The sequence below is a fragment of the Ovis aries genome, chromosome 2 (assembly GCF_016772045.2).
Source record: "Ovis aries strain OAR_USU_Benz2616 breed Rambouillet chromosome 2, ARS-UI_Ramb_v3.0, whole genome shotgun sequence".
Classification (NCBI taxonomy): Eukaryota; Metazoa; Chordata; class Mammalia; order Artiodactyla; family Bovidae; genus Ovis; species Ovis aries.
The window spans coordinates 59,583,003-59,610,953 of NC_056055.1; the positions used below are offsets into that span (position 1 = coordinate 59,583,003).

Consider the following 27,951-nt stretch of genomic DNA (forward strand, 5'->3'; position numbering starts at 1 on the left):
TGAAACAGTGGCAGATTTTACTTTCTTCATCCCCAAAATCACTGCAGACAGTGATTGCAGCCATGGAATTAAAAGATGCTTGCTCCTTGGAAGGAAAGCTATGACAAACCTAGACAGTGTATTAAAAAGCAGAGATATCACTTTGTCAACAAAGGTCCATGTAGTCAACGTTACAGTTTTTCCAGTAGTCATGTAGAGATATGGGTGTTCATCCATAATGAAGGCTGAGTGCCAAAGAATAGATGCTTTGGAATTGCGGTGCTGGAGTCTTGAGAGTCTTGTGGACAGCAAGGAGATCAAACCAGTCAATCCTAAAGAAAATCAATGAATACTCTTTGGAAGGACTGATGCTGAAGTTGAAGCTCCAATATTCTGACCACCTGACGTGAGGAGACGACTCACTGTAAAGACCCTGATACTGGAAAGATTGAGGGCAGGAGAGGAGGTGACAGAGGATGAGGTGGTTGGATGGCATCACCGACTAAATGGACATGAGTGTGGCAAACTTCGGAACACAGTAGGGTAGGCGTGCTGCAGTTGATGGGATCACAAAGAGCTGGACACAACTTAAGTGACTGAACAACAAATAGCAATTTAAGAGGAAGAAAAAACAGCAATGTACAGAGGAAGAAAAAATATTTGAAAACAACACATCTGATTAGGACCTATTCAAAACGTACACAATTTAAAAAATGGGCTAAAGAACTTAACAGACACTCACCAAATAAGATTGACAAAAAGTTTATGAAAAGATGCTCTACATCATGTCATTTGCAGAAACATAAATTCAAATAATACTGACATACCACTACATTACAACAGCCAAAACCTGGCATATGACAATACCACGTAATAACAAAGATACAGGTGAAGCAATAGGAACAATCATACGATGCTCTTAGGAATTCAAAATGGTAACAGTAACTGTGGAAAAAGTTTGGTGGTTCCTTACACAATTAAGCATATTGTTATCACGTAGGTGTGTGTGTTAAGTTGCTTTAGTCATGTCCAACTCCTTGCGATGCTAGGGGCTGTAGCCTGTGAGGGTCCTCTATCCATGGGATTCTCTAGGCAAGAATACTGGAGTGGAGTAAATTGCCAGGCCCTCCTCCAGGGACTCTCCCTAACTCAGGGATTGATCCTGGGTCTCCCGCACTGGCAGGCGGGTTCTTTACTAGTACCACCTGGGAAGCCCATTGTTACCAGTGTGAACCAGCAATCAGCTCCTTCTTGTTTACCCAAAGGAGATGAAAACCTGTACACAGCTGTTTATACCACTTTTATTCATACTGTCAAAATGTAGATGCAATCAAGATGTCCTTCAGTAGGTGAATGGATGAACTGTGGTACATCCAGACAAAAAAAACAATGGGTTATCAACTCATGAAGGCATACAGGAAGCGTAAATGCATAGCACTAAGAGAAAGAAGTCAATATGAAGAGACTATATATTGTATTTCAGCTATTGGACATTCTACAAAGGGTAAAACTATGAACATAGTAAAACTGTGGTTGGGAGGGTAGGTAAGCAATAAATACACAAAGTAGGATTTTTAGAACAGTGAAAATACTATGTGTGATACTGTAATACTAGATACTTGTCATTCCATACTTGTTCGTACCACAGAATATAAAACAAGAGTGAATCCTGATGTAAACTATGGACTTTAGGTAACTATGTCAGCATATGCTCAGTTTTAGTAAAAATGTGCCATTCTGTTAAGTAGAGTTGATATGGGGGTATTTACGACCAGGAACAAGATTTATATGAGAAATGTCTACACCTCCCTCTCGATTTTGTTGTAAACCTCAAACTGCTCTAAAATAATAAAGGCTTCAAAAAAAAGTTAATGTACAAGTACTGTCACTGAAAGTGGCAGGAAATGGTGCTCAAATAATCAATTTTTCCCACTGAAATAAACATTAACCTAGCAAAAACTCCTAAAATCAACTTTTTTGCAAGTCTGGAATTAAAAAAAAAAAAAAACTTAGAGCAATCAGGGAAAAGTTAAGTAAAAGACAGCTGAATTTCAGAAAGGTAGCCATTGCATTTCTGCTTAACTGTCCATCATCCCCATTCATTCCCTAGCAAAGCAGAAATTATAGGGACAACGGGCCATATTTCAGGTGCATCCCACTGGAGCCAGAGGACTAACAAAACGTGCTATGTTATGAATGTCTAGGGCCTCAAAATTGATTTGCTGAAATTCTAATGCCTGATGTGACGCTATTTAGATGTAGGGCCTTTGGGTGGTCATTAGGGCAGAGCCCTCATAATGGGATTCAGTTCAGTCGCTCAGTCCTTTCCGACTCTTTGCAACCCCATGAATTGCAGCACACCAGGCCTCTCTGTCCATCACCAACTCCCGGAGTTGACTCAAACTCACGTCCATCGAGTTGGTGAGGCCTGCCAGGCATCTCATCCTCTGTTGTCCCCGTCTCCTCCTGCCCCCAATCCCTCCCAGCATCAGAGTCTTTTCCAATGAGTCAACCCTTCCCATGAGGTGACCAAAGTATTGGAGCTTCAGCTTTAGCATCAGTCGTGTCCAACTCTTTGTGACCCCATGAACTGCAGCACACCAGGCCTCCCTGTCCATCACCAACTCCCAGAGTCCACCCAAACCCATGTCCATAGAGTCAGTGATGCCATCCAACCATCTCATCCTCTGTCATCCCCTTCTCCTCCTGCCCTCAATCTTTCCCAGCTAAAGGCAATGAGCTAAAGGCAATGAAGAGCAAAATGAATAATTAAGAAGAATAAGCGATCTGGCAGACAGAATAACATAAATCACCCAATCAGAACATCAGGTGAAAGCCAAATGAAAAAAAATTAAAATATAAGAGACCTTTGGGATAATATACAATCTACACATAATAGGGTTTTCAGAAGGGGAAAAAAGAGACAAGGGGATTGAACAAGTATTTGAAGAAATTATTGGGCTGAAAACTTTCCAAACATAAAGAAGAAAGCAAAAATCCAGGTATAGGAAGCACAGAGAGTCCCAAACAAGATACACCCAAACAGAACTATACCAAGATGTATTATAATAAAAATGGCAAAAGTTAAAGAGAGGATTCTAAAAGTAGCAAGAGATAAACAAAAAGTTAACTACAAGGGAATCCCCGTAAGACTATCAGCTGATTTTTCTACAGAAATGTTGTTGGCCAGAAGGGAATGGCAAGATACATTCAAAATCCCAAAAGGGAAAAATATGCAACCTAGAATACTGTGACCAGCAAGGTTAGAATAAGAGAGAAAAAGAATTTCTCTCTTAAAAATAAAGAGAATACAAAATAAAGAGCAAAAAATAAAGAGAATACAATACTAAACCTACCTTAAAAGAAACATGGAAAATCTTTTCTAAATAAGAATGTAGGGGGAAGAGAAAATCACAACTGTAAAGTAAATCACTTAAATAAGCTAGCGCATTTTTTATGTAAAAAAAAAACAAAACAAAACAATTTCATGAAAACAATGATAACCCCAATGGAACAGTAAAAGGATAAACATAAAGATGTTTTTTTAAAAAAAAAAGGAAATCAAAAACATAAAATGTGGGGAAGAAGAGCAAGAAAAGATAGATTCTCTTTTCTTTTTTTAGAATGTGTTTTAACATATACGACTATCAGTCTAAAGCAAGTAGATATAAAAAACAGTTAACATACTTGAAAAACAAGGCAATCTCAAATCAAATGCACCCAACAGATTGACTAAAACCAAAAATAAGAAAACATAAACATAAAAGGAAATCATCAAACCACAAAAGAGAAAAATGGGAGGATTCCCTGGTGGTCCAGTTGCTAGAACTGTGCACTCTCCAGTACTGGCAAGGACTGGGGTTTGATCTGTGGTGAGGGACCTAAGATCGCATAGGTCACCTGGTGTGACCAAAAGAAGAAGAAATACAGCATCACCAAGAAACAAGGTTTCAGTTCAGTTCAGTTGCTTAGTGGTGTCCAACTCTTTGTGACCCCATGAACTGCAGCACACCAGGCCTCCCTGTCCATCACCAACTCCCAGAGTCCACCCAAACCCATGTCCACAGAGTCAGTGATGCCATCCCACCATCTCATCCTCTGTAGTCCCCTTCTCTTTCTGCCCTCAATCTTTCCCAGCATCAGGGTCTTTTCCAAGGAGTCAACTCTTTACACGAGGTGGCCAAAGTACTGGAGTTTCAGCTTTAGCATCAGTCCTTGCAATGAACACCCAGGACTAGCCTCCTTTAGGATGGACTGGTTGGATCTCCTTGCAGTCCAAGGGACTCTCATGAATCTTCTCCAACACCATAGTTCAAAAGCATCAATTCTTCGGAGCTCAGCTTTCTCTATAGCCCAACTCTCACATTCGTACATGGCCACTGGAAAAACCACAGCCTTGAGTAGAGGGACCTCTGTTGACAAAAGAATGTCTCTGCTTTTTAATATGCTGTCTAGGTTGGTCCTAACTTTCCTTCCAAGGAGTAAGCATCTTTTTTTCATGGCTATAATCACCATCTGCTGTGATTTTGGAGCCCAAAAAATAAAGTCAGCCACTGTTTCCACTGTTTCCCATCTATTTCCCATGAAGTGATGGGATCAGTTGTCATGATCTTCGTTTTTTGAATGTTGAACTTTAAGCCAACTTTTTCACTCTCCTCTTTTACTTTCATCAAGAGGCTTCTTAGTTCCTCTTCGCTTTCTGCCATAAGGGTGGTGTCATCTGCATATCTGAGGTTATTGAGATTTCTCCTAGCAATATTGACTCTAGCTTGTGTTTCTTCCAGCCCAGCGTTTCTCATGATGTACTCTGCATAGAAGTTAAATAAGCAGGGTGACAATATACAGCCTTGACGTACTCCTTTTCCAATTTGGAACCAGTCTGTTGTTCCCTGTCCAGTTCTAACTGTTGCTTCCTGACCTGCATATAGGTTTCTCAAGAGGCAGGTCAGGTGGTCTGTATTCCCATCTCTTTCAGAATTTTCCACAGTTTATTGTGATCCACACAGTATGACATAAATACATGTCTATCAATAATTACCTTAAACATCAATGGCCTAAATGCTCCAACAAAAGAGTGGCAGATTGAATAAAACAAACAGCCTATAATATGCTACCTCCAAGAGACCCACCTTAGGGCAAAAGACCCACACAGATCAAAAGTGAAAGGATGGAAAAGATATTCCATGCAATGAAAATGACAAGAAAGTGGGGTCACAATACTTCTATTAGACAAAATAAACTTTAGAACAAATGCCATAGAAGGATACTAAAATGATAAAAGCATCAATAGAAGATGATTTTACACTCATCAACATACATGCACCTAACACAGGAGCACTCAAACACATAAATACTAACAGACATAAAGGGAGAAATTGATGGGAATACAGTAATAGTAGGAGATTTTAACACCCCACTCACATTAATGAAAAGATCTTTGAGACAGGAAATCAATAAGGCAATAGAGATCCTAAATGATAGAACAGTTAGATTTTTAATTGATATTTTCAGGACTGTACATCCAAAGACACATTTTTTTCAAGTGCACGTGGAAGATTCTCTAGGACTGACCACATACTAGGGTACAAAATAAGATTCAACAAATTTAAGAGTAGAGAAATTATCTCAAGTAACTATTCTGATCACAAAGAATAAAAGGAACATCGTTGGAAAGTGGTATTGGGAAAGTTGGACAGTGGCATGTAAATCAATGAAGTTAGAACATACTCCCACACCATGCACAAAAATAAACTCAAAGTGAGTTAAAGACTTAAACATAAGATTTGACACCATTACAGTCCTAGAAGAGATATAGGCAAAACATTCTCTTATATAAAACATACCAATGTTTTCTTAGGTCAATCTCCCAAGGCAATACAAATAAAAGTAAAATACACAAATGGGACCTAATCAAATTTAGAAGCTTTTGTACAGCAAAGGAAAACATAAAAGAGCAAGAAGATAACTAGGACTGGGAGAAAACATTTCCAAAGATGTGAATGACAAGGGCTTCATTTCCAAACTATACAACAGCTAATACAACTCAGTAATACCAAGAACATAAAAATCCAATTAAAAAATGGGCAGAAGATCTAAATAGACATTGATTGGGAACTCATGTACACCTGTGGCAGATTCATGTCAATGTATGGCAAAACCAATACAGTACTGTAAAGTAAAATAAAGTAAAAATAAAAATTTTTTTTTAAAAATGGGCAGAAGATCTAAATAGACATTTCTCCAAAAACAGACATACAGATGACCAATAGCACGTGAAGCAATGTGTAACAACACTAATCATTAGAGAAACACAAATCCAAACTACAATAAGGTACCACCTCACACTGGTCAGAGTGGCCATTACTGAAAATCTACAAATAACTAATGCTGAAAAGTATGAGGAGAAAACAGAGTCCACCTACAGTGTTGGTGGGAATGTAGACTGGACAGCCACTATGGAAAACAAGATGGAGATTCCTCGAAAAACTAAAAGTGGAGTTGCCATATGATCCTGCAATCCCACTCCTGGGCATACATCCAGAAAAAGCTGTAATTTGAAAAGATACACATACCTCAATGTTCAATACACTACTTACAACAGCCAAGACATGGAAACAACCTATCAAACAGATGACTGGATAAAGAAGATGTGGTACATATATACGATGGAATATGACAGAATACTACTCAGACATAAAAAAACAGACAATGTCATATGCCAGATGTCAACATGGACGGACCTAAAGATTATCATGCTAAAAGAGGTAACTCAGGAAAAGACAAGTACCATATGATATCACACATGTGGAATCTAAAATATGACACAGACGAACTTGTCTACGAAATAGAAATAGACTCGAACTTGCAGTTGTTGAGGGGGAGAGGTGGATTGGGAGTTTAGGATTAGTAGATGCAAACTATTACATAGAGAATGGATAAAAAAGAGGACCCTACTATATGGCACAGGTAACTATATGTAGTATACTATGACAAACCACAGTAGAAAAGAATATGAGAAAGAATATATATACATATATATATTATGTAGTTGGTAATGGACAGGGAGGCCTGGCGTGCTGCGATTCATGGGGACACAAAGAGTCAGACATGACTGAGCGACTGAACTGAACTGACAGCTCAGTCACTTTGCTGTACAGCAGAAATGAACACAACATTGTAAATCGACTATACTTCAATGTACGTTTTTTAAAAAATGAAAGAGAAAAAATGGGCAAAAGAATTTAATAGTTCTAAAAATAACTATACAGAAACAGCCAATACACATGAAAAGATGCTCAACATCATTAGCCATCAGGGAAGTGCAAGTCAAAAGTGGTACAGTGAGACACCACTTTACATTCATTCTGCTAAGTCACTTCAGTCGCGTCCGACTCTGTGCGACCCCATAGTCGGCAGTCCACCAGGCAGCCCCGTCCCTGGGATTCTCCAGGCAAGAACACTGGAGTGGGTTGCTCATTAATATTGCTCGTTAATATTCACAGCAGCATTATTCATAACAGCCAAAAGTGGATACAAACCAAATATCCATCATCTGATGAAAAGGCAAACAAAATGTGATACATTCATATAATGAAATATTAGGCAATAAAAGAGGAAGTACCAATTCATGCTATACCATGGATGAACCTTGAAAATATCATGCTAAGTAAAAGAAGCGTGACAGAAAAGACCATGTATTATATGATTCAATTAATATGAAATACCCTAAACAAACAAATTCTTAGAAACAGAAAGTAAATTAGCTTTTACCAATTTTACACTGGAAAGAAGGAGCAATGGGGAATGACTGCTAATGGGTATTAGCATTTCCTTTTTGGGGTGTTAAAATGTTCTGAAATTAGGTAATGATAATTATTGTACAATGCTGAATAAACCAATGTGAATTTTATATTCATTACAGTGTGACAAAAAGTAAATTATACAATTTAATGGATGAATTGTATAGTACATGAATTATAACTCAATAAAGCAATTTTAAAACAGGAGGTAAAATAAAGACATTCCTAGATAAAAACAAAATTGGTAATGCTATTTCTTCTTGAATAGTGTGATTGCTCACATTTTTGTATTATTCTTTAATGTCCTTCATGTTTCCTCTGCATAAAGTTTTCTATTAAAGATGTGCTATTTTAATAATCACAAAATATATGTATTAATGAAAAACACCAAGTTCCTAAAAATACAAAAGACTAAATAAAACCAAAGTATTCTTTAAAAAATACCATATGACTCTAATCTACATTTCAGCCTTACAATGAATTTTTTTCTTATAGATAAAAGAAAATAAATTAATACTTACTTAACTGCTTGTGCTCCTGGTCTTTGCACAATCAAAGTACTAAATTCTTCCACTACAATATCTAGCAGTTCAGGTTTTTGTTGTTGTTCTCTTAGAATGATAGACATACTTTTCAAGTGAACAAAAAACTTCATTGCTTCAAACTAGAATATAAAGAAGAAGAAAATGAAAAAAAATAATATATCTATAATACTATTTATACAATTTATTCTTTCCAAAAATCAGAAAAATACATTAAGGATCACCACATAATACTAAAACAAAACATAAACTAAAATTAAACATAACATAAAAAATTTTTTACAGCCACATAACACTAAAAATTTTATTCCTACTATGGAAACTCAAATAAATGCAATATTTACAGACTCAAAGTAAGATCACAGAACAAGTCAGTAACATGTATTTCTGAAAGGATTAAAATTAGGCGAATCTATCAGTAAATACTCAGGTATAAGGCAACAAAACATTTTTACTGTTTTTGGTAAGGTTGGATCGACTGCTGTTTCACTATAGCCAATTGCTTCATACAGCAAACTTTTTTCTTTAGGTGTCAATATTTCTTCAAGACCTACAAATCATAAAGAATGTTTTATGTTATTAACTGGTAACAAGATAAAACCAAATCCAAATTTAGCTGCTTTTAATAATGTAAATTTTACTCTTTTCTATAATACCTTTAAGAAATTATATTCATGAATGCCAAGATGGCATTGGCAATTTTAGGTTTATTTTTTAAAAATATAAATGACTAAATATATTAATTTAGCAATATAAATTCCTAAATGTTTGTATTAAGCACACAAAATAGCTACCCGTGTTAGGTACTTAGTGGCATTATGCTAGTCAACATAAGTAGCATACAAAATACGAAGTATTAATATCATGCCTACCCATTTTAAAGTCGGTAAAATTGAGTTTTAGAGAGCTTAAATTTGCCAGGGTCATATTGCTAATAAATGATATATCCAGGATATAAACCTAAGCCCCTAAGCCTCCAAAGTTATGATGTTAAGCATTTGGTTGGGAAGTAAAAATCTTTCCAAGAAATAATTTCAATGAAAATTTACAGTGGTTTATACTCTTTTGACCTGGAGAAGGCAATGGCACCCCACTCCAGTACTCTTGCCTGGAAAATCCCATGGACGGAGGACCCTGGTGGGCTGCAGTCCATGGGATCACTAAGAGTCCAACACGACTGAGCGACTTCACTTTCACTTTTCCCTTTCATGCATTGGAGAAGGAAATGGCAACCCACTCCAGTGTTCCTGCCTGGAGAATCCCAGGGACAGGAGAGCCTGGTGGGCTGCCATCTATGGGGTCACACAGAGTCGGACACGACTGAAGCGACTTAGCAGCAGCAGGAGCATACTCTTTTGAAACTTTTATTTTAACTGTGCTATACACAGTTACTAAGTCTTCTAGACATAATGCTCTTCTGAAAGCATTAGTAAGATATTAAAAATTTTTTGATTTTTATTTGACATACATTTAAAATTTTATTAGTAATTTTACTTATAGTAAGAATTACTTATCATATGTATATATACTTTCAATGTCTACTTAACGAAAGAGAACACTTGGCTCCTCCCTCCATGGGATTCTCCAGGCAAGAGTACTGGAGTGGTTTGCCATTTCCTTCTCCAGGGGATCTTCCAGACCCAGGGATCAAACCTGAGTCTCCCACATTCCACGCAAACCCTTTAACCTCTGAGTCACCAAGGAAGCCCTGATGGTTAGCTACACTACCCACAGTTTGATGATTAACTGCACTACTGTAAAATGAAATGAACGTACTTCCAGGTTTAATATCTAGTTGTTGTTTACTGTGCGATTCTGACCAATTCCACATCCAGCTAAACCATCCTTTATTACTCTCTGACTCTTCTGCTCCTTCTCTGAAAATCCTGTATCCAGCTTTCTTTACCTAAAATAAATTAATTTTCAAATAAATGACAAATTATCCTTTATTTAGCAATTCAAAGAAACAGGATATTTCCAAAACTTATCTGCTTTAGTGGATAAGTATAAACAACAATCATACCAACAATAAAATATAGTAATGGTAACATTGGCCAAATATCAGAATTTAGAATTATCTGGTACTTAGGACATGGTCTTACAAGCAATAATAATGGCGGGTGTTGGGGGCGGGAATTGGCTTTTCACCTTTAAGCCCAATCACTGAGAAAGAATTTTTTCCCCCACTGAAACTGTCTTGAATAGATGTGGCAAATAGATGGTTTAAATAGATGTGGCAAAAGAATACATCAAATTTTCTTGTAATATGGTGTTTTTGTTGAGACACTAAGTCATGTCTGACTCTGTGACCCCATGGACTGCAGCGTGCCAGCCTTCCCTGTCTGTTCTTCACTATTATCCTAGAGTTTGCTCAAATTCTTGTTCACTGAGTCAGTGATGCCATCCAAACATCTCATCCTTTCTCACCCCCTTTCTCCTCCAGCTCTCAGTCTTTCCCAGCATCAATCAGGGTGTTTTCCAATGAGTTGGCTCTCCGCATCAGGTGGCCAAAGTATTGGAGTTTTAGCATCAGTCCTTCCAATGAATATTCAGGGTTGATTTCCTTTAGGATTGACTGGTTTGAGCTCCTTGCTCTCCAAGGGACTCTTTCAAGAGTCTTTTCCAGCACCACATTGCAAAAGCATCAGTTATCTGGTGCTCAGTCTTCTTTACAGTCCAACTCTCACATCCATACATGACTACTGGGAAAACCATAGCTCTGACTATATGAACCTTTGTCAGCAGAACTTAATGTCTCTGGTTTTTAATATGCTGTCTAGGTTTGTCATAGCTTTACTTCCAAAGTGCAAGTGTCTTTTAATTTTGTAGCTGCAGTCAACATCACTGGTGATTTTGGAGCCAAAGAAAATAAAATTTGCCACAGTTTCCACTTTTTCCCTGTCTATTTGCCATGAAGTGATGGGACTGGATGCCATGGTTTTAGTCTTTTGAATGCTGAGTTTCAAGCCAGCTTTTTCACTGTCTTTCACCCTCATCAAGAAGTTCTTTAGTTCCTCTTCACTTTCTGCCATTATTCTTATAATACAAATAAGCAAATTTGAACCCCTTTTAGGAAACAGTATAATATAGCACAATACCAATAAATTCTATATAAATTATAGATTTATTTTACTAATTGAAAGACAATCTGGAATTACCTCAACTTCGGCCTGTTGTCTTACTATAGTTATATTAAATACATCCAAAGTCTTTTCCAACTCCTAAAAATATAAATAAAATGTGTTTACATAACTTTATACAGACAATTTTCATATATGCTCTATCAAACTGCTACACTAAAGAAAATATAGGAAATTGAAAACAAGTCATCCATCAATATGATATTTCTCTTAAATTCTGAGAAGCAATGCTTGTGTATGTCAGCTTGGAAATTTGGCTTTGAAACCAACATGGAGAAGACTGGAATCAATGTAGCAAATACTTTCTAGCATTCTGAAGTTTATAAATGTCATAATAATGTGAGGCTTCAAGTTACTATTTTCATAAAACCAAATCTCTCCAGATTGAGAAGAATCTCAAATTCCAAATGATCACCAGAGTTTTTATCATCCAACTGAAGTTAAGGAATATGAAAAAGTCTAAGTAAAAGAGACAGAGAATGACCAATCAAAATTAGAACAAATAAGTAGGAAGTGTTAATCACTAAAGACTGAGGACTTAAGTATTACAAAATATTCAATAAATTTTTATAATACTAACCTCCAAAGTGTTGAGAAGTTCACCAGATGGCTTCTTACTTATTAGCTTTTTTTTATACAGTTCTTTATATTGCTTCATTTTTTGCCTATGTTCTCTAATATGCTTCCAGGACCACATCCGTAAGTGGGGGCGAATGTTTACTTCAAGAATGCCAAGTATAGCATAAGACCACCTAGTTAAAAAATAAAAACAAAAACTCTCCCCTTAAAAACACCCTCAAACCAACAGTATGAAATATAACTGACATCACTTCTGTTCTAACAACATACATAATACAGAGAATGTGAAAATATTATCTAGCACTTGCTTCTTACCAACCCTATTAGCAATTAATTAAGAACACAATATTTAGTCTTATCTTTTTCCTAAATGAAAATAAGCAAAATTACAGAATTTTGTTATAACACAGTTCTACCAAAAAACTATTAAAGTATTAATTGGCAACTAGCCCTTTAGCCACCTGAATAGTAATTAAAATAGTCAATTGAAAAAGTAACTGCAACTTTGAAAAACTAGGTTAAGACCTTAATAACTAAAAAAACAAGACTACTTCTGAATTTTAAAAAAGGGTTGCACTTTACAGACTCCCATAACTTTTTCAGATTTATAACAGGTAAAGTGCTCTGATATCAAAGTTTGAAAACTAAAAAAAGACATGGTTGAAAAAGAAACTGGGATATGTTTTTTCAGTAATTCCGAAAATACAGTAAATGAACAGAATGCTAGTATTCCCAGTTGTAAATTCATTATAAAGAATCCTTTATAATAATAAAGGATTAATAATAAGTAAGTCAATTTTACTAGTGTAATAAGCAAAAGCCACTAAAGTGCTTCAGGCCAAGTATCATAATATAGCTTGTATCAGCCTTTAAAGAGAGTATCTTAAAATTCTTAAAAGTTAAGAAATTCACTTTTATGCTGTCATTTTTTAATACAACTGTAGACATATTAATGCCACAGACATTAGTATCTGCAAAATCTCCCTGGGCACTAAATGATTGCTAAAAAAAATTTCACTGAGCAATTGCACTTCTGGGTATTTATGTGAAGAAAATGAAAACACTAACTCAAAAAGATATACGCAACCGCATGTTCACTGCAGCACAAGAGCCAAGATATAGAAACAACCAACTGTCCATAGATGGATGAAAGGATAAAGTATACACATACAAACACACACACACACATACACAAATGTTATTTAGCCATAAAAATGGAAATAAAATCTTGGCATTTGTTACAACATGAATGAACAATGATGGGCATTATGCTAAGCGAAATAAGTGAGAGAAAGACAACTACTGTACATTCACTTATAGAAAGTTGGTTTTTTTTAATGAGCTCATGGATACAGAGAATAGACTGGTGAGAGACAAAAGGAGTGGGTGGGGGATGGGCAAAATGGGTGAAGCGGGTCCAAAAAACTTCCAGTTATAATATAAATAAGTTATGGGCATATAATGTACAGCATGTTGACTACAGCTAATAATACTGTATGGCATATTTGAAAGTTGCTAAGAGAGCAGATATTAAAAGTTCTTATAACAAGAAAAATACTTTGCTAACTATGTGTAGTATTGGACGTTAATGACTTATTGTGGTGATCCTTTCTCAGTATGTACAAATATCCAATCATTATGGTATTATACTTCAATTTTAAAAATTTAAAGCATATTACCATTCTTTGGCATGGTAATGAAGAGGTACATCAGGTTTGAATTTCCTGTATGGTAGACTTTGTGTCATCATATCAACCGATTCAAGAAGTTCCATAAAACTGAAATACTGAAGAATGAAAAAATTAAATCTTTAAGATTTTTTAATTGTCAAAGATAAAAATTAAATTACTAACTTATTTAAGGTAATGTTTATTATATACCATTATGAATCTTAACATTTAAAATCTTAGCTCTGCTTTTATCAAACTATAACCTACAATTTAAAATTTCATTAAAAAAAATCACCTGTGGTTTATTAAGTTCAATTGTTATGTCATGTAACTCAACATCCAGGTCTATTTTGGGGGCAGAAAAGTCAAAATCCGATCTGCGATTCATCTGAAGTTTGGCATTAGCAGATATGGGGCGAAATACTGAAAAATAACACAAATTTTTAAAAATTATATTGAGTTCTTTTTCCAAGTCGCAAAGTGCTAGAGGAATCAAGCTGAAAATGCTCATTTTCATTTCTTCTATTCCCTTTCCAGTTTCCAGATTTCCATACTGCTATAACTTGATCAGATGAATTATCACTTAGTCCTAAGGAGTCTTTTACCTTTATCTATAACCCATATTGCTTTTGCAAGTACAATAAGTACAATTGTGTTTGCAAGCTAACTGAACTCCTCCTCAAAAACAAAAATAATAATAATAATAACCCTAAGAAGCAGGAACATACTCTAAAAGGCAAAACAGTCCAACAAGACAGTTCTAATGAAAGTATAGTTTCAAGGAATGAATGCACATCAGAAATGCTAAGGGGAAAAATATTTTATTTAACCACTGACTTTCACTGCTGCTGCTGTCGCGTCGCTTCAGTTGTGTCTGACTCTGTGTGACCCCATAGATGGCAGCCCATCAGGCTCCCCCGTCCCTGGGGGGATTCTCCAGGCAAGAACACTGAAGTGGGTTGCCATTTCCTTCTCCAATGCATGAAAGGGAAAAGTGAAAGTGAAGTCGCTCAGTCATGTTGGACTCTTAGTGATCCCATGGACTGCAGCCCACCAGGCTCCTCCGTCCATGGGATTTTCCAGGCAAGAGTACTGGAGTAGGGTGCCATCGCCTTCTCTGACTTTCATTATGTAACTGTAATTCCTGGATTTCAGGCCAGTGTCTCTGTATCCATCTGTTCCCCACTTTTAACTTGAAAAATGAGAAGAGAGATGAGAATTTGTCCAGGATAACATTCTTGGCTCACTCCATAATTTAAGATTTCTTTTAATCCTTTACATTTAGCACCAAAAAGTATAAGAATAATGCAGAGGGACACTAGTAATAGCAGAATCTAGAAAAAGATCAACTACTAAATTATAAGTTAATGTGTATATAAAAATAATATATTCCTCTTGTTTTAACCATCCCTAAAGCACAGCACTGAATTTAAAAATACTTTTAATTTGAATTGAACAAAAACATATTAATCAATAGGAGACCAGTTAAATTTGCTATGGTACATCTATACAACTGGTGGCTCAGATGATAAAGAATCTGCCTGCAATGCGGAACACCCGGATTCGATCCCTGGGTTGGGAAGATCCCCTGGAGAACGAAGTGGCAACCCACTCCAGCACTCTTGCCTGGAAAATTCCATGGACCGAGGAGCCTGGTAGGCTACAGTCCATGGGGCCGCAGAGTCAGATCCAACTGAGTGACTTCACTTTCACTTTCACATCTATACAACAGAATACTATACAGTTACAAATGAGAAAAATTTCCACGCACCTAAGTAGAAGAATATTAAAATAGAAAGCTTAAAAAAGTATATGTTAAAGCAATAGTATCAGTATTTGAAAAGTAAACCTATTCTTCTCCCTCAGCTTTAATTTTTGTTACATAGAAAACTATACCACCCACTATACCCTCTCTGGTTGTAATAAACCATCCCTGAGCTACACTCTCTCCCATCTTTCTCAGACTGGCTCCTGACAACTAGAATTTCTGAGTGATTTAAATATACAAGTGATTGTTCCAGTACCATACTCTCTCAGTTCCTTAAATTCTTTTGTGCTCACCTCATCCACTACACTTAATCACTCCAGTATCCTCAACCTCTCAATAAAGTCAGTTTCAAACATCTAATTCTACTAATACCACGTCTAGTAATCCAATACCAAACCATCAAGGCTTAAGGGAACTACCATTGCGTGACTGAGAAAAAAACAAAATCAAACTGATTGGTCTCACATTAATGTCATAAATCTCAGTTCAGTTCAGTTGCTCAGCTGTGTCCAACCATTTGCGACCCCATGAATCGCTGCATGCCAGGCCTACTTGTCCATCACCACTCCCGGACTTCACTCAGACTCACGTCCATCGAGTCAGTGACGCCACCCAGCCATCTCATCCTCGGTCGTCCCCTTCCCCTCCTGCCCCCAATCCCTCCCAGCATCAGAGTCTTTTCCAATGAGTCAACTCTTTGCATGAGGTGGCCAAAGTACTGGAGTTTCAGCTTTAGCAGCATTCCTTCCAAAGAAATCTCAGGGCTGGACTGGATCTCCTTGCAGTCCAAGGGACTCTCAAGAGTCTTCTCCAACACCACAGTTCAAAAGCATCAATTCTTCAGCGCTCAGACTTCTTCACAGTCCAACTCTCCCATCCACACATGACCACTGGAAAAACCATAGCCTTGACTAGACGGACCTTTGTTGGCAAAGTAATGTTTCTGCTTTTGAATAGGCTACCTAGGTTGGGCATAACTTTTCTTCCAAGGAGTGAGTGTCTTTTAATTCATGGCTGCAGTCACCATCTGCAGTGATTTTGGAGCCCCCCAAAATAAAGTCTGACACTGTTTCCACTGTTTCCCCACCTATTTGCCATGAAGTGAAGGGACCAGATGCCATGATCTTCGTTTTCTGAATGTTGAGCTTTAAGCCAACTTTTTCACTCTCCACTTTCACTTTCATCAAGAGGCTTTTTAGTTTTTCTTCACTTTCTGCCATAAGGGTGGTGTCATCTACATATCTGAGGTTATTGATATTTCTCCCGACAATCTTGATTCCAGCTTGTGTTTCTTCCAGCCCAGCATTTCTCATGATGTACTCTGCATAGAAGTTAAATAAGCAGGGTGACAATATACAACCTTGACGTACTCCTTTTCCTATTTGGAACCAGTCTGTTGTTCCATGTCCAGTTCGAACTGTTGCTTCCTGACCTGCATACAGAGTTCTCAAGAGGCAGGTGAGGTGGTCTGGTATTCCCTTTTCTTTCTGAATTTTGCACAGTTTATTGTGATCTACACAGTCAAAGGCTTGGGCATAGTCAATAAAGCAGAAATAGAGATTTTTCTGGAACTCTCTTGCTTTTTCCATGATCCAGAGGATGTTGGCAATTTGATCTCTGGTTCCTCTGCCTTTTCTAAAACCAGCTTGAACATCAGGAAGTTCATGGTTCACATATTGCTGAAGCCTGGCTTGGAGAATTTTGAGCATTACTTTACTAGCATGTGAGATGAGTGCAATTGTGCAGTAGTTTGAGCATTCTTTGGCATTGCCTTTCTTTGGGATTGGAATGAAACTGACCTTTTCCAGTCCTGTGGCCACTGCTGAGTTTTCCAAATTTGCTGGCATCTTGAGTGCAACACTTTCACAGCATCATCTTTCTGGATTTGAAAGAGCTCAACTGGAATTCTATCACCTCCACTAGCTTTGTTCGTAGTGATGCTTTCTAAGGCCCACTTGACTTCACATTATCTCAAGTAGACACTTAATGTGTCTGACTGATCACACAACATTCTTTCAGTCCAAGGATATGCCAAATCCGTACCACAGCCTGTTTTAGCAAGTGAGCTAAAAATAATTTTTACACTTTTAAAGTATTGTTTAAAAGACAGAAAAACATGTGACAAACTATATTTATGACATGTAAAATGTATGTCTACTACATGGCCCTTTGCAAAAAGAAAGTTAGCCAACCCCTACTCTGGCCCAGTGGTTCTCAAACTGTAGCACTCCTCAGAATCACCAGGACAGCTTGTTGAAGACAGATTGCTGAGCCTCACCCTCAGAGGCTCTGATTAACCATGTCTGGAATGGGCCCAAGAATTTATATTTCTAACATGGTTCCAAGTGATACTAACGCTGCTAATCTGAACCACACTTTGCTAACACTGCTCTTGCCAGCATTCTCTCAGTCACCTACATGGAGATTTCATAGCTCCTCCTCCCTCCAAAAACCTCTAATGACTGAATTTTTAAAAAAAAGAAAGAGTTCAGAAGAAAAAATAAATCCCATTAACTCCAATCATCATATTTATTTGTGCACCCAACACCAGGACTTCTCTCTTATAACTGAAATCTATCGTATAAACAAACTGACCATGCTCCTCTCTGTGGCAAACCACAATTCTACCTTCTTTCACTCGCATCAACACATAAATAATCACACTTTACTCTCTTACTTTCCATGTTCTAAGGATCATCCTAATCTTAGCCTATTAACAAGCTATTAACAAGCTACTATCTTTCCCATTATATAAAAAAAAAAAAAACGAAAAAAAAAATCTTTCATTCATCCTTTCCCCTCCAGTGTGTCACTTATCAATTTATTGCTATAACCTCCAGATTACCCTTCCCTACCTGCTCTGAACCCCAGACTTCCAGGCTCATTCTTTAGAGTTTGCTTTACTTTTTGTTAGCCAGTCCTTTAAATACTTTTTTTCTTTACCAGTCAGCATAACATTAATGCTTGTCAGTAGAGAACCCAGATAATCACGATGGTATGATCACTCACCTAGAGCCAGACATCCTGGAATGTGAAGTCAAGTGGACCTTAAAAAGCATCACTACAAACAAAGCTAGTGGAGGTGATTTAATTCCAGTTGAGCTATTTTGAATCCTAAAAGATGATGCTGTGAAAGTGCTGCACTCAAGATGCCAGCAAATTTGGAAAACTCAGCAGTGGTCACAGGACTGGAAAAGGTCAGTTTTCATTTCAATCCCAAAGAAAGGCAATACCAAAGAATGCTTAAACTACCGCACAATTGCACTCATCTCACATGCTAGTAAAGTAATGCTCAAAATTCTCCAAGCCAGGCTTCAGCAATATGTGAACCATGAACTTCCTGATGTTCAAGCTGGTTTTAGAAAAGGCAGAGGAACCAGAGATCAAATTGCCAACTGGATTCCACTGGATCATGGAAAAAGCAAGAGAGTTCCAGAAAAACATCTATTTCTGCTTTATTGACTATGCCCAAGCCTTTGACTGTGTAGATCACAATAAACTGTGCAAAATTCAGAAAGAAAAGGGAATACCAGACCACCTCACCTGCCTCTTGAGAACTCTGTATGCAGGTCAGGAAGCAACAGTTCGAACTGGACATGGAACAACAGACTGGTTCCAAATAGGAAAAGGAGTACATCAAGGCTGTATATTGTCACCCTGCTTATTTAACTTCTATGCAGAGTACATCATGAGAAATGCTGGGCTGGATGAAGCACAAGCTGGAATCAGATTGCCAGGAGAAATATCAATAACCTCAGATATGCAGATGACACCACTCTTACGGCAGAAAGTGAAGAGGAACTAAAAAGCCTCTTGATGAAAGTGAAAGTGGAGAGTGAAAAAGTTGGCTTAAAGCTCAACATTCAGAAAACGAAGATCATGGCATCTGGTCCCTTCACTTCATGGCAAATAGGTGGGGAAACAGTGGAAACAGTGTCAGACTTTATTTTGGGGGGCTCCAAAATCACTGCAGATGGTGACTAAAGCCATGAAATTAAAAGACACTTACTCCTTGGAAGGAAAGTTATGACCAACCTAGATAGCATATTCAAAAGCAGAGACATTACTTTGCCAACAAAGGTCCGTCTAGTCAAGGCTATGGTTTTCCAGTGGTCATGTATGGATGCGAGAGTTGGATTGTGAAGAAGGCTGAGCGCTGAAGAAGTGATGCTTTTGAACTGTGGTGTTGGAGAAGACTCTTGAGAGTCCCTTGGACTGCAAGGAGATCCAACCAGTCCATTCTAAAGGAGACCAGTCCTGGGTGTTCTTTGGAAGGATTGATGCTAAAGCTGAAACTCCAATACTTTGGCCACCTCATGTGAAGAGTTGACTCACTGGAAAAGACTCTGATGCTGGGAGGGATTGGGGGCAGGAGGAGTAGGGGACAGAGGATGAGATGTGTGGATGGCATCACCAACTCGATAGACACGAGTTTGGGTGAACTCTGGGAGTTGGTGATGGACAGAGAGGCCTGGCGTGCTGCAGTTCATGGGGTCGCAGAGTCGTACACAACTGTGCGACTCAAATGAACCAAGAGGACATGGGCGAGATACTGCAGGGGGGAAGGAGTTTTGCTTTGTGGTACTACTGTGCTCATTCAGCAGACTCTTGCTGTGCCATGGTTCTCCTATACATAGCTCTTAAAGAAAACGGCTTCTCCAATGTCCAGGTCCTGCAGCAAAACAGATATCTTCAGCACTAGACTCCTGCAGCACACAGCACCACCCAAGAGCCAGCAAATTCTCTCAACACATTGCTCAGGAGGTTTTAGAATGGAGTGCCTTCTGGAGACAACTCTCCACAAGACTTCCTAGTGGGTCAATTTCCCAAAAACTCCTTCAGGGTAATTTACAAGTTTTACCCACAGGGCATCAGGGACTTTCCTGCCAGTCAGTGACCCACAGCGATCCCCTCTCCAACAAGTTCTGGATCTCAGTGTTAAAGGAGACACACTTCTTTGGGCACTCCACCTAAGTCCTAGGGTAAAGGCTGTTTCTTCTAGCTATTGCGATGGTCAAAAAGTTCACTCAGATCTTTCTGTAGGATGCTACAGAAAAATTCAAACCAATGTTTTGGCCAACCCTATACCATTCTTGCATTCCTTAGCGTTCTCTTTACACTTTGTCAGCCAATCCCTTGTTACTCTAATCCCCTCTTATATTCAGTAATTCTTCATAAATACTTTCCCTTCTCAAATTACTATGTGCTTCCTGTCTCTTCATCAGACTCTGAATGAAACAGCCAGAATTGACAGTAGGGTAAAAGAGAAATAACTCAAAATTAAACTGATAGATTTGAGAATCATCAACACACATGATACAGCAAAGTATTTTGCTTTTGTGTATATATTAGAAATACATTTAATTTTATGAGAAAATTAACATGAAATACCACAGTGACATCAACAATATTCATTTCAAATTTATACTGATTACTTTAATTGTACATTTATCTTATGAAATTTACTTACCAAAATCATAACCTTCTGGAACAATATTTTCATCAACAATGCCACTCCTCAGTCTGCTCTATTAAAAGTCAAATTGATATTACTTATATTCATGCTAATACTAGTATATGCAAAAATGTTTAAAAACAATTTTAAAAAGTAACTCAAACTTAGGAGTATAGCTAAGAATATATTAAAGTAACTAAACACTATTTCATCAAACTACTATTATGTAAGAAGGCTCTAGAAATTACTAAGATAGGAATGTATTCATATATATTTGTATACAAGCACATACACAAAATGTCATAAAATTCACCATCTCTTTAAGACAAAACAAAGTGGGTACAAAAGTAGCATATCTCAATATAATGAAGGTCACAGACGATAAGCCCACAACTGTCATCATACTCAAGGGTGAAAAGCTGAAGGCTTATCTTCTAAGATCAGGAACAAGACAAAGACGCTCACTTTCAGCACTTTTATTTGACACAGTATTAGAAGTCCTACCCAGAGAAATTAGGTAAGAAAAAGAAATAAAGCATACAAGTTGGAAAGGAAGAAGTAAAACTTTCACTATTTGCAGATGACATAATAATATATAGAAAACCCTGAAGTCTCACCAAAAACTGCTAAAACTAATAATAAATGAGTTAAAGTTGCAGGATAGAAAAATCAATATACAGAAATCTGTGGTATTTCTGTACACTAATAACAAACTATCAGAAAGGAAAAATAACAATCCCATTTACAATCGCATTACAATGTAAGAATACACTTCACCATGGGGGTAAAAGGCTTGTACCCTGAAAACGATAAGGCACTGAGGAACAAAAATAAAAAGGACACTAACTAATGGAAAGATATTCCATGCTCATGAATTAGAATAAGTAATATTGTTAAAAGATTCATATTACCTAAAGCAATCTGCAGATATGTTACAATCGCCACCAAAATACCAACAGCATTTCTCACAGAAACAGAAAAAACACAATTAAAATTCATATGGAACCACAAAAGAACCCAAATAGCCAAAGCAATCCTGAGAAAGAACAAAGCTGGAGTTGTCATCTTCCCTAATATCTAACTATATTACAAAGCTAACAGTATTAGTATCTGTCACACAGACACACACACAGATCAACAGACTAGAACAGACAACTCAGAAATAAACCCATGCATATATGGTCCAAAAATCACTGCAGATGGTGACTGCAGCCATGAAATTAAAAGACGCTTGTTCCTTGGAAGAAAAGTCATGACAAACCTAGATAGCATACTAAAAAGCAGAGACCTCACTTTGCCAACAAAGGTCCATATAATCAAAGCTATGGTTTTCCCAGCTGTACACAATGTACAGTTGTGAGAGGTGGACCATAAGGAAGGCTGAGAGCTAAAGAATTGATGGTTTCTAACTGTGGTGCTGGAAAAGACTCCTGAGCGTCCCTTGGACAGCAAGGAGATCAAACCAGTCAATCCTAAAGGAAATCAACCCTGAATATTCATTGGAAGGACTGATGCTGAAGTTGAAGCTTCAATACTTTGGTCACCTGATGTGACGAGCTGACTCATTAGAAAAGATCCTGATGCTGGGAAAGATTGAGCGCAGGAGGAGGAGTGAGTGAGAGAGGATGAGATGGTTGGAAGGCATCACCAATTCAACAGATGTGAGTTTGAGCAAAGTCTGGGATATACTGAAAGGCAGGAAAGCCTGACATGCTGCAGTACATGGGGTTGCAAAGAGTCAGACACAACTTAGCAAATGAACAACAACATACATGGTCAGTTACAGCTTATGACCAAGGAGTCAAGAACATACAATGGGAAAAGGCCAGTCTCTTCAATAAATAGTTTGAGAAAACTTGACAGCTATTTGAGAAAGAATGAAATCTGACTACCTTACATGGTAAATGAAAATAACTCAAAATGGATTAAAGACTTGAACATAAGGCTTGAAACCATAAAAACTCCATAAGAAAATAGGTGGGTAAGCTCCCTGACATCAACTTTAGCAATGAATTTTTAGTTTGACAGCAAAAGCAACAAAAGCAAAAATAAACAAACCGACTACATCAAATTAACAGCTTTTTCACAGCAAAGAAAACTATCAAATACATGAAAAGGGAACCTATGAATGAAAGAAAATATATGAAAACATTATATCTGATAAGGAGCTAATATCTGAAATATATAATGAACCCATATAACTCAAAAGCAAAAAAACTCAAACAATCCAATTAAAAATTTCAAAATAGAAATACAGATGGCTAACAGATATATGGAAAGATGCTCATCATTCCTAATCATTAGAGAAATGTAAACCAAAACCACAATGAAATATCACCCTATGCTTGTTAGAATAGCTATTATCAAAAACAAAAAAAATCATAAATGTTGGTGAAAATGTGAAGAAAAAAAAAACCCTTCTGCTCTGTTGGTGGGACACAAATTGGTGTAGATCCTATGGACAATATGGAAGGACCTCAAAAAATTAAAAACAGAACTATCATATAAACCAACAGCTCCACTTCTGAGAAGAAAATAAACATACTAACTTGAAAGCATATCTGCACTCCATGTTCACTGCAGCATTATTTATAATAGCCAAGATATGGAAACAACATAAATATCTATCAAGAGTGAATGAAGAAAATGTTTTATATCCACACACACACAGACACACTGTGGAATATCACTCAGCCATAAAAAAAAGTGAAATCTTTCCACTGGGACAACACAAATGAATCTTGAGGGCATTACGCTAACTGAAATAGCTCAAAGAGAGAAAAACAAACACTGTACTATCTCGCTTTTATGTGGAATTTACAAGAAAAAAAAAAATAGAACAGATCGGTGGTTGCAGGAAGTGGTGGAGGGAGGTACTGACAGGATGGGAAAAACACTGACAAAGGGAGTCTAAAAGTCCAAACTTTCATTTATAAAATAACTATTTATTAACTCATGGAGATGTAATATACAGCATGGTGACTATCATTAATAATACTGTGTCGCATATTTGAAAGTTGTTATGAGTAAATCTTCCAAGTTCTCATCACAAGAAAAACTGTATAATTACATATGGTGATGGATATTAACTAGACTTATTGTGTTGATCATTTTGCAATATATACAAATATCAAAACATTATGTTACACACATAACAAATGTTTCATATCAGTTATACCAAAAAGGTATGTTTATATATGTCTATGTACATATATTCACCTACTGCTGGAAATGTTAATGGATTTTTGCCTAGGAAAAAAAGGACCACTGACTAACATATTATCTACAGTATGTTAGATAAATGACAAAGAATAAAAGTATGCAAAATATGATACCAAAAATATATATGCATGTACCAAAAAAATTTACTTACCAATGATTCATCATAATTACTAAGATAAAACAGCTGAGACTTCACATTCCAATAGGCAAAAAGGTTATCCAATCGGACTAACTGAAAATAAATCAAATTTATTATAAGCCTCATTTTCAATGAAGATTCTTTAGCATATGCTTTTTCAGAAGTCTCAACTAATTGGTCATATCACACTTAAGTCAACACAATTGACAAAAATCCTTATTTGTGTATTATCACTTGTCTTAAAACTATCTTTCGTCAAGCCCATGGACTGACAAAACATAATTTTTGTTTATTTTACCTTACGAAATAGTTTCTCAGTTTCATCATGTAAACATGGAATCCAGTATTGATCAGTTGTCTGAAAAGGAAAAAAAGCAGCAGTAAAAACTGTCACTTGCATGTGAAATGGTAGAGTGAGTGATAAACAGAATCTATCCTGCCCTAGACCAATCTTCCATTAAAATGTACTTGAAAACATAACATTTAGTCAAAGAATATTAACTGAATATTCTGTATTCAACAATCTCATTGCCTGGTGAAAAACAAACTAGAAAGCAAATTACAAACCAGTTAAATGCCATTATGGAAGTTAAATATGCAGTACTCTGGGAGAACAAATTCCGTAACTAGAGACTCCACAGTAGGAGCCTCAATTTCAGGTATGTGATGGCGAAAGTGATACCTAACCTACTAATTGACACATAAATAGAAATTATTAATTCTAAATTTGTAGGGAATATGATTCATGGTAGGAAGATATCTGAATGTATGGTATATTCAAAGAACTGAAGTAGCCCAATACGGCCCAAGAACATATTCAAAACAGGGAAAAGAGATAAAATCAGGTGTCCCACCTAGGGTCAGATAACACAGGGATTATAAACTATTCTGACGAAATTATAGACTTTAAAAGCAATGAAGTCACTGAGGGAAATAAATTGATATCAAATGCTTATATTTAAAAGATAGTTTTCATTTTTTCTAGAGAACTAAACGGACTGGAACAGTGGTGGCTCAAATTTTATCACGCAATTAGGATGACCTGGAGGGCTTTTTAAACAAAATAGCTAGGTCTCAGCCTGAGTTTGCAATTGAGTATGGCTCGGATGGGGAACAAGTTTCCAAATACCTCCAAAACCAGTGGTGAAAACCACTGCTGACACTGTTACCAAGCACCTTCATAATGCCAAATCCAATGGCTAATTTTCCAACCTTATTTTTCACTGTTACAATAGCATTTGACAGTTTACCTCACCCAACTTTATTGAATAACTTTTCACTTGACTTTTCTCTTTTCCTGTTTGAAGTAGATCCAAATTTTAAAAACCATACACAAAAACTGAATGAACATAAAAAACAAAAGTATATAATGAAATACTATACAGCAGCTGAACTGAATCAATTAAACTACATGTGGCAATAAACACATCACAAACAATGTATAGCAAAAAAGGAAACTGAGAGAAGAATCATGTAACATTTACATGAACTTTCAAAAATCTACCAAATACTACACATTTTTAATGGATATACAGTGTAAAGTTTAAAAATGTAAGATGTTTACCTCTTGGGTGGGAGAGAAGAGTGGAGCAGAATACAAAAGGAATTTAAACTTTATTCATAACAGCTTATTCTTTAAAAGTATTTAAAATTTAAACTAAATGACAGACTTAACTATCATCCATTCTGGATACAAGTGTCTCATAATTCTTATGCTCCCCTACAGTTTTAAAGTTTCTTAATTAAAAAACTAAACAGGAAGAAAGTATGCCACAATTACTAGCAATAGTGATGATGAAATGATTTGATTCTGTATACTTTCCACAACTAATCAAAGATTTTGAAATGAACATTACTTTTATTTTGTTCTTATGCATTTAAAATTCAGAATGGATTTTTTAAAGTAAAATAAGTATGGAATATCATAATTGGCAAATAGTCTCTCACATATGAAACTAAATTTGATTATCAACTATTTTTTAAATATGAAACTACCTACCCCCAGTTTCAATCCAGTCTATGCACTTCCTGTATGAATTCTATATAGATACCTACTCCTGATGCTGGCATACATTAAATAGTTATTAGTAATTTAAATAACTATACTACAAAATTAAATATGGTTAAATTTTTTTTAAACAAAGTACCTGCATGCTGAGATTCTGAAGGGAAATACCAAATGACAGAGGGTTTTCTCGATTTGTGACCTAAAGAGGAAGGAGAGTAAATTTTATTCAGATTTTTAGTAGATGGACAAAATTTATATTGTAGAAAAAGTTCACTTTCTGGTAAGTAAGCTATTTCAAACATTCAAAAACATTTTCCTAGCTTCTGAAATAATTTTTATTTCTACATTTTTCTTAACTACATATAAAGTACCAATGTATTAGTGTGGTACAATAATAATATATCAATATAATGTTGCTACAGTCCATGGGATCACAAAGAGACATGACTCAGCAACTCAACAAAAAAATACTCTTTTTCATTCTACAAAAAAGAAGTTCATTACAAATGAGACTGACCCTCACAACAGAGCCGTGAGAAGCCAATGATGATGTGTTTGAGAGACAATGTATGAACTATTTGAAATCAAACAATTAGTTAAGTCTAACTGATGATTCCTAAACCATTGCTTTTTCCAGGAAGTAAACGCAGTATAAAGTATTTTAAAAACATGTAACTGCTAAATCTACCAAAGGTGATTATAAGAAAGAAATTTTCCTTCATTATCTGATGCTTGAACATTTTAGAAAAGTGTAATCAAGGCACTAAGGACTGCAAATTACAACTAAGTATAAAAAATAAAGATCATGTCATGTTCAGCTCTATATCCTTCCACTTGCCAGCATCTCATATGTTGACCACTACAGAGCAGGTGTCAATAAATAGCAAAATAAATATAAAAAGTTATCACCTATTAAAATACTTACATCATCTTCATAGCGAATATGGATGTTGGAAATTTTCACTTGAAGATTTTTTATGATCTGGGTAATTAATTTTTCTGTGAAAGTATCCTGTTTCTCCACATGCTGTTTTTCTATAATTGCAAATATTCATTTTTAATATGAATGAAAAAACATTCTATAAGTATCTGTATTGAAATAAAAGAAATGCTACCTTCTTAAAGAAAGAAATCTGTAATCATAATACTAAGTCTCCTTTCCAAGTATCTTACATACCAAAGACTTTCCTGGGTGACTAAATGCATACAATTTTCAAAACCTACTTTCTTGTCCAAACTAAAGCTTAACAAACATGTAGAATGTATTGGCATCAAATTTTATAATTTCTGTAGGTATACCTGAGTACATAAGGACATAAAAAAACAGTAAGATTATTAGGTAAGAATTATAACAGGATCATATTAGAAGAATCAGAAACAACAGCAAAGAAAGAATCTCCCTTAAAATTTGTACTATCATCATAAGGTGTCTGTGGATAGAAGTATAAAACAGCTGAATATGCTCCTTCTCTAATAAACACAAAATATGAAGATATAAGATTCTCTCCCTCTCCCCTTTTAAGTAAAAATGAAAGATGTTCATTTGTTTCGTTTTTCAAAATGAGATTAAACAATCTTCTTCAATACTTCCCAGGAAAATATAAAGAATAAAAAATTGAGATTCCTAATTTTTTTCAATATGCTGATGAT

The 27,951-nt window shown here is 36.3% G+C and overlaps 1 protein-coding gene across 4 annotated transcripts in view; it reads right to left on the reverse strand.

Moving 5' to 3' along the window:
- Positions 1-27,951, reverse strand: part of VPS13A (vacuolar protein sorting 13 homolog A) — a 270,963-nt gene that overhangs the window by 191,797 nt on the left and 51,215 nt on the right. For all 4 annotated transcript variants that reach the window (XM_027964486.2, XM_027964487.3, XM_027964488.3 and 1 more), the window contains exons 6-17: positions 27,227-27,336; positions 26,441-26,500; positions 24,592-24,651; positions 24,306-24,386; positions 20,948-21,005; positions 14,005-14,132; positions 13,719-13,825; positions 12,041-12,212; positions 11,479-11,541; positions 10,097-10,226; positions 8,776-8,870; positions 8,300-8,442 (exon numbers count right to left, since the gene is read on the reverse strand). In XM_027964486.2, the coding sequence (XP_027820287.2) occupies positions 8,300-8,442; positions 8,776-8,870; positions 10,097-10,226; positions 11,479-11,541; positions 12,041-12,212; positions 13,719-13,825; positions 14,005-14,132; positions 20,948-21,005; positions 24,306-24,386; positions 24,592-24,651; positions 26,441-26,500; positions 27,227-27,336 (1,207 nt within the window). The remainder of the gene's footprint in view (positions 1-8,299; positions 8,443-8,775; positions 8,871-10,096; positions 10,227-11,478; positions 11,542-12,040; positions 12,213-13,718; positions 13,826-14,004; positions 14,133-20,947; positions 21,006-24,305; positions 24,387-24,591; positions 24,652-26,440; positions 26,501-27,226; positions 27,337-27,951) is intronic.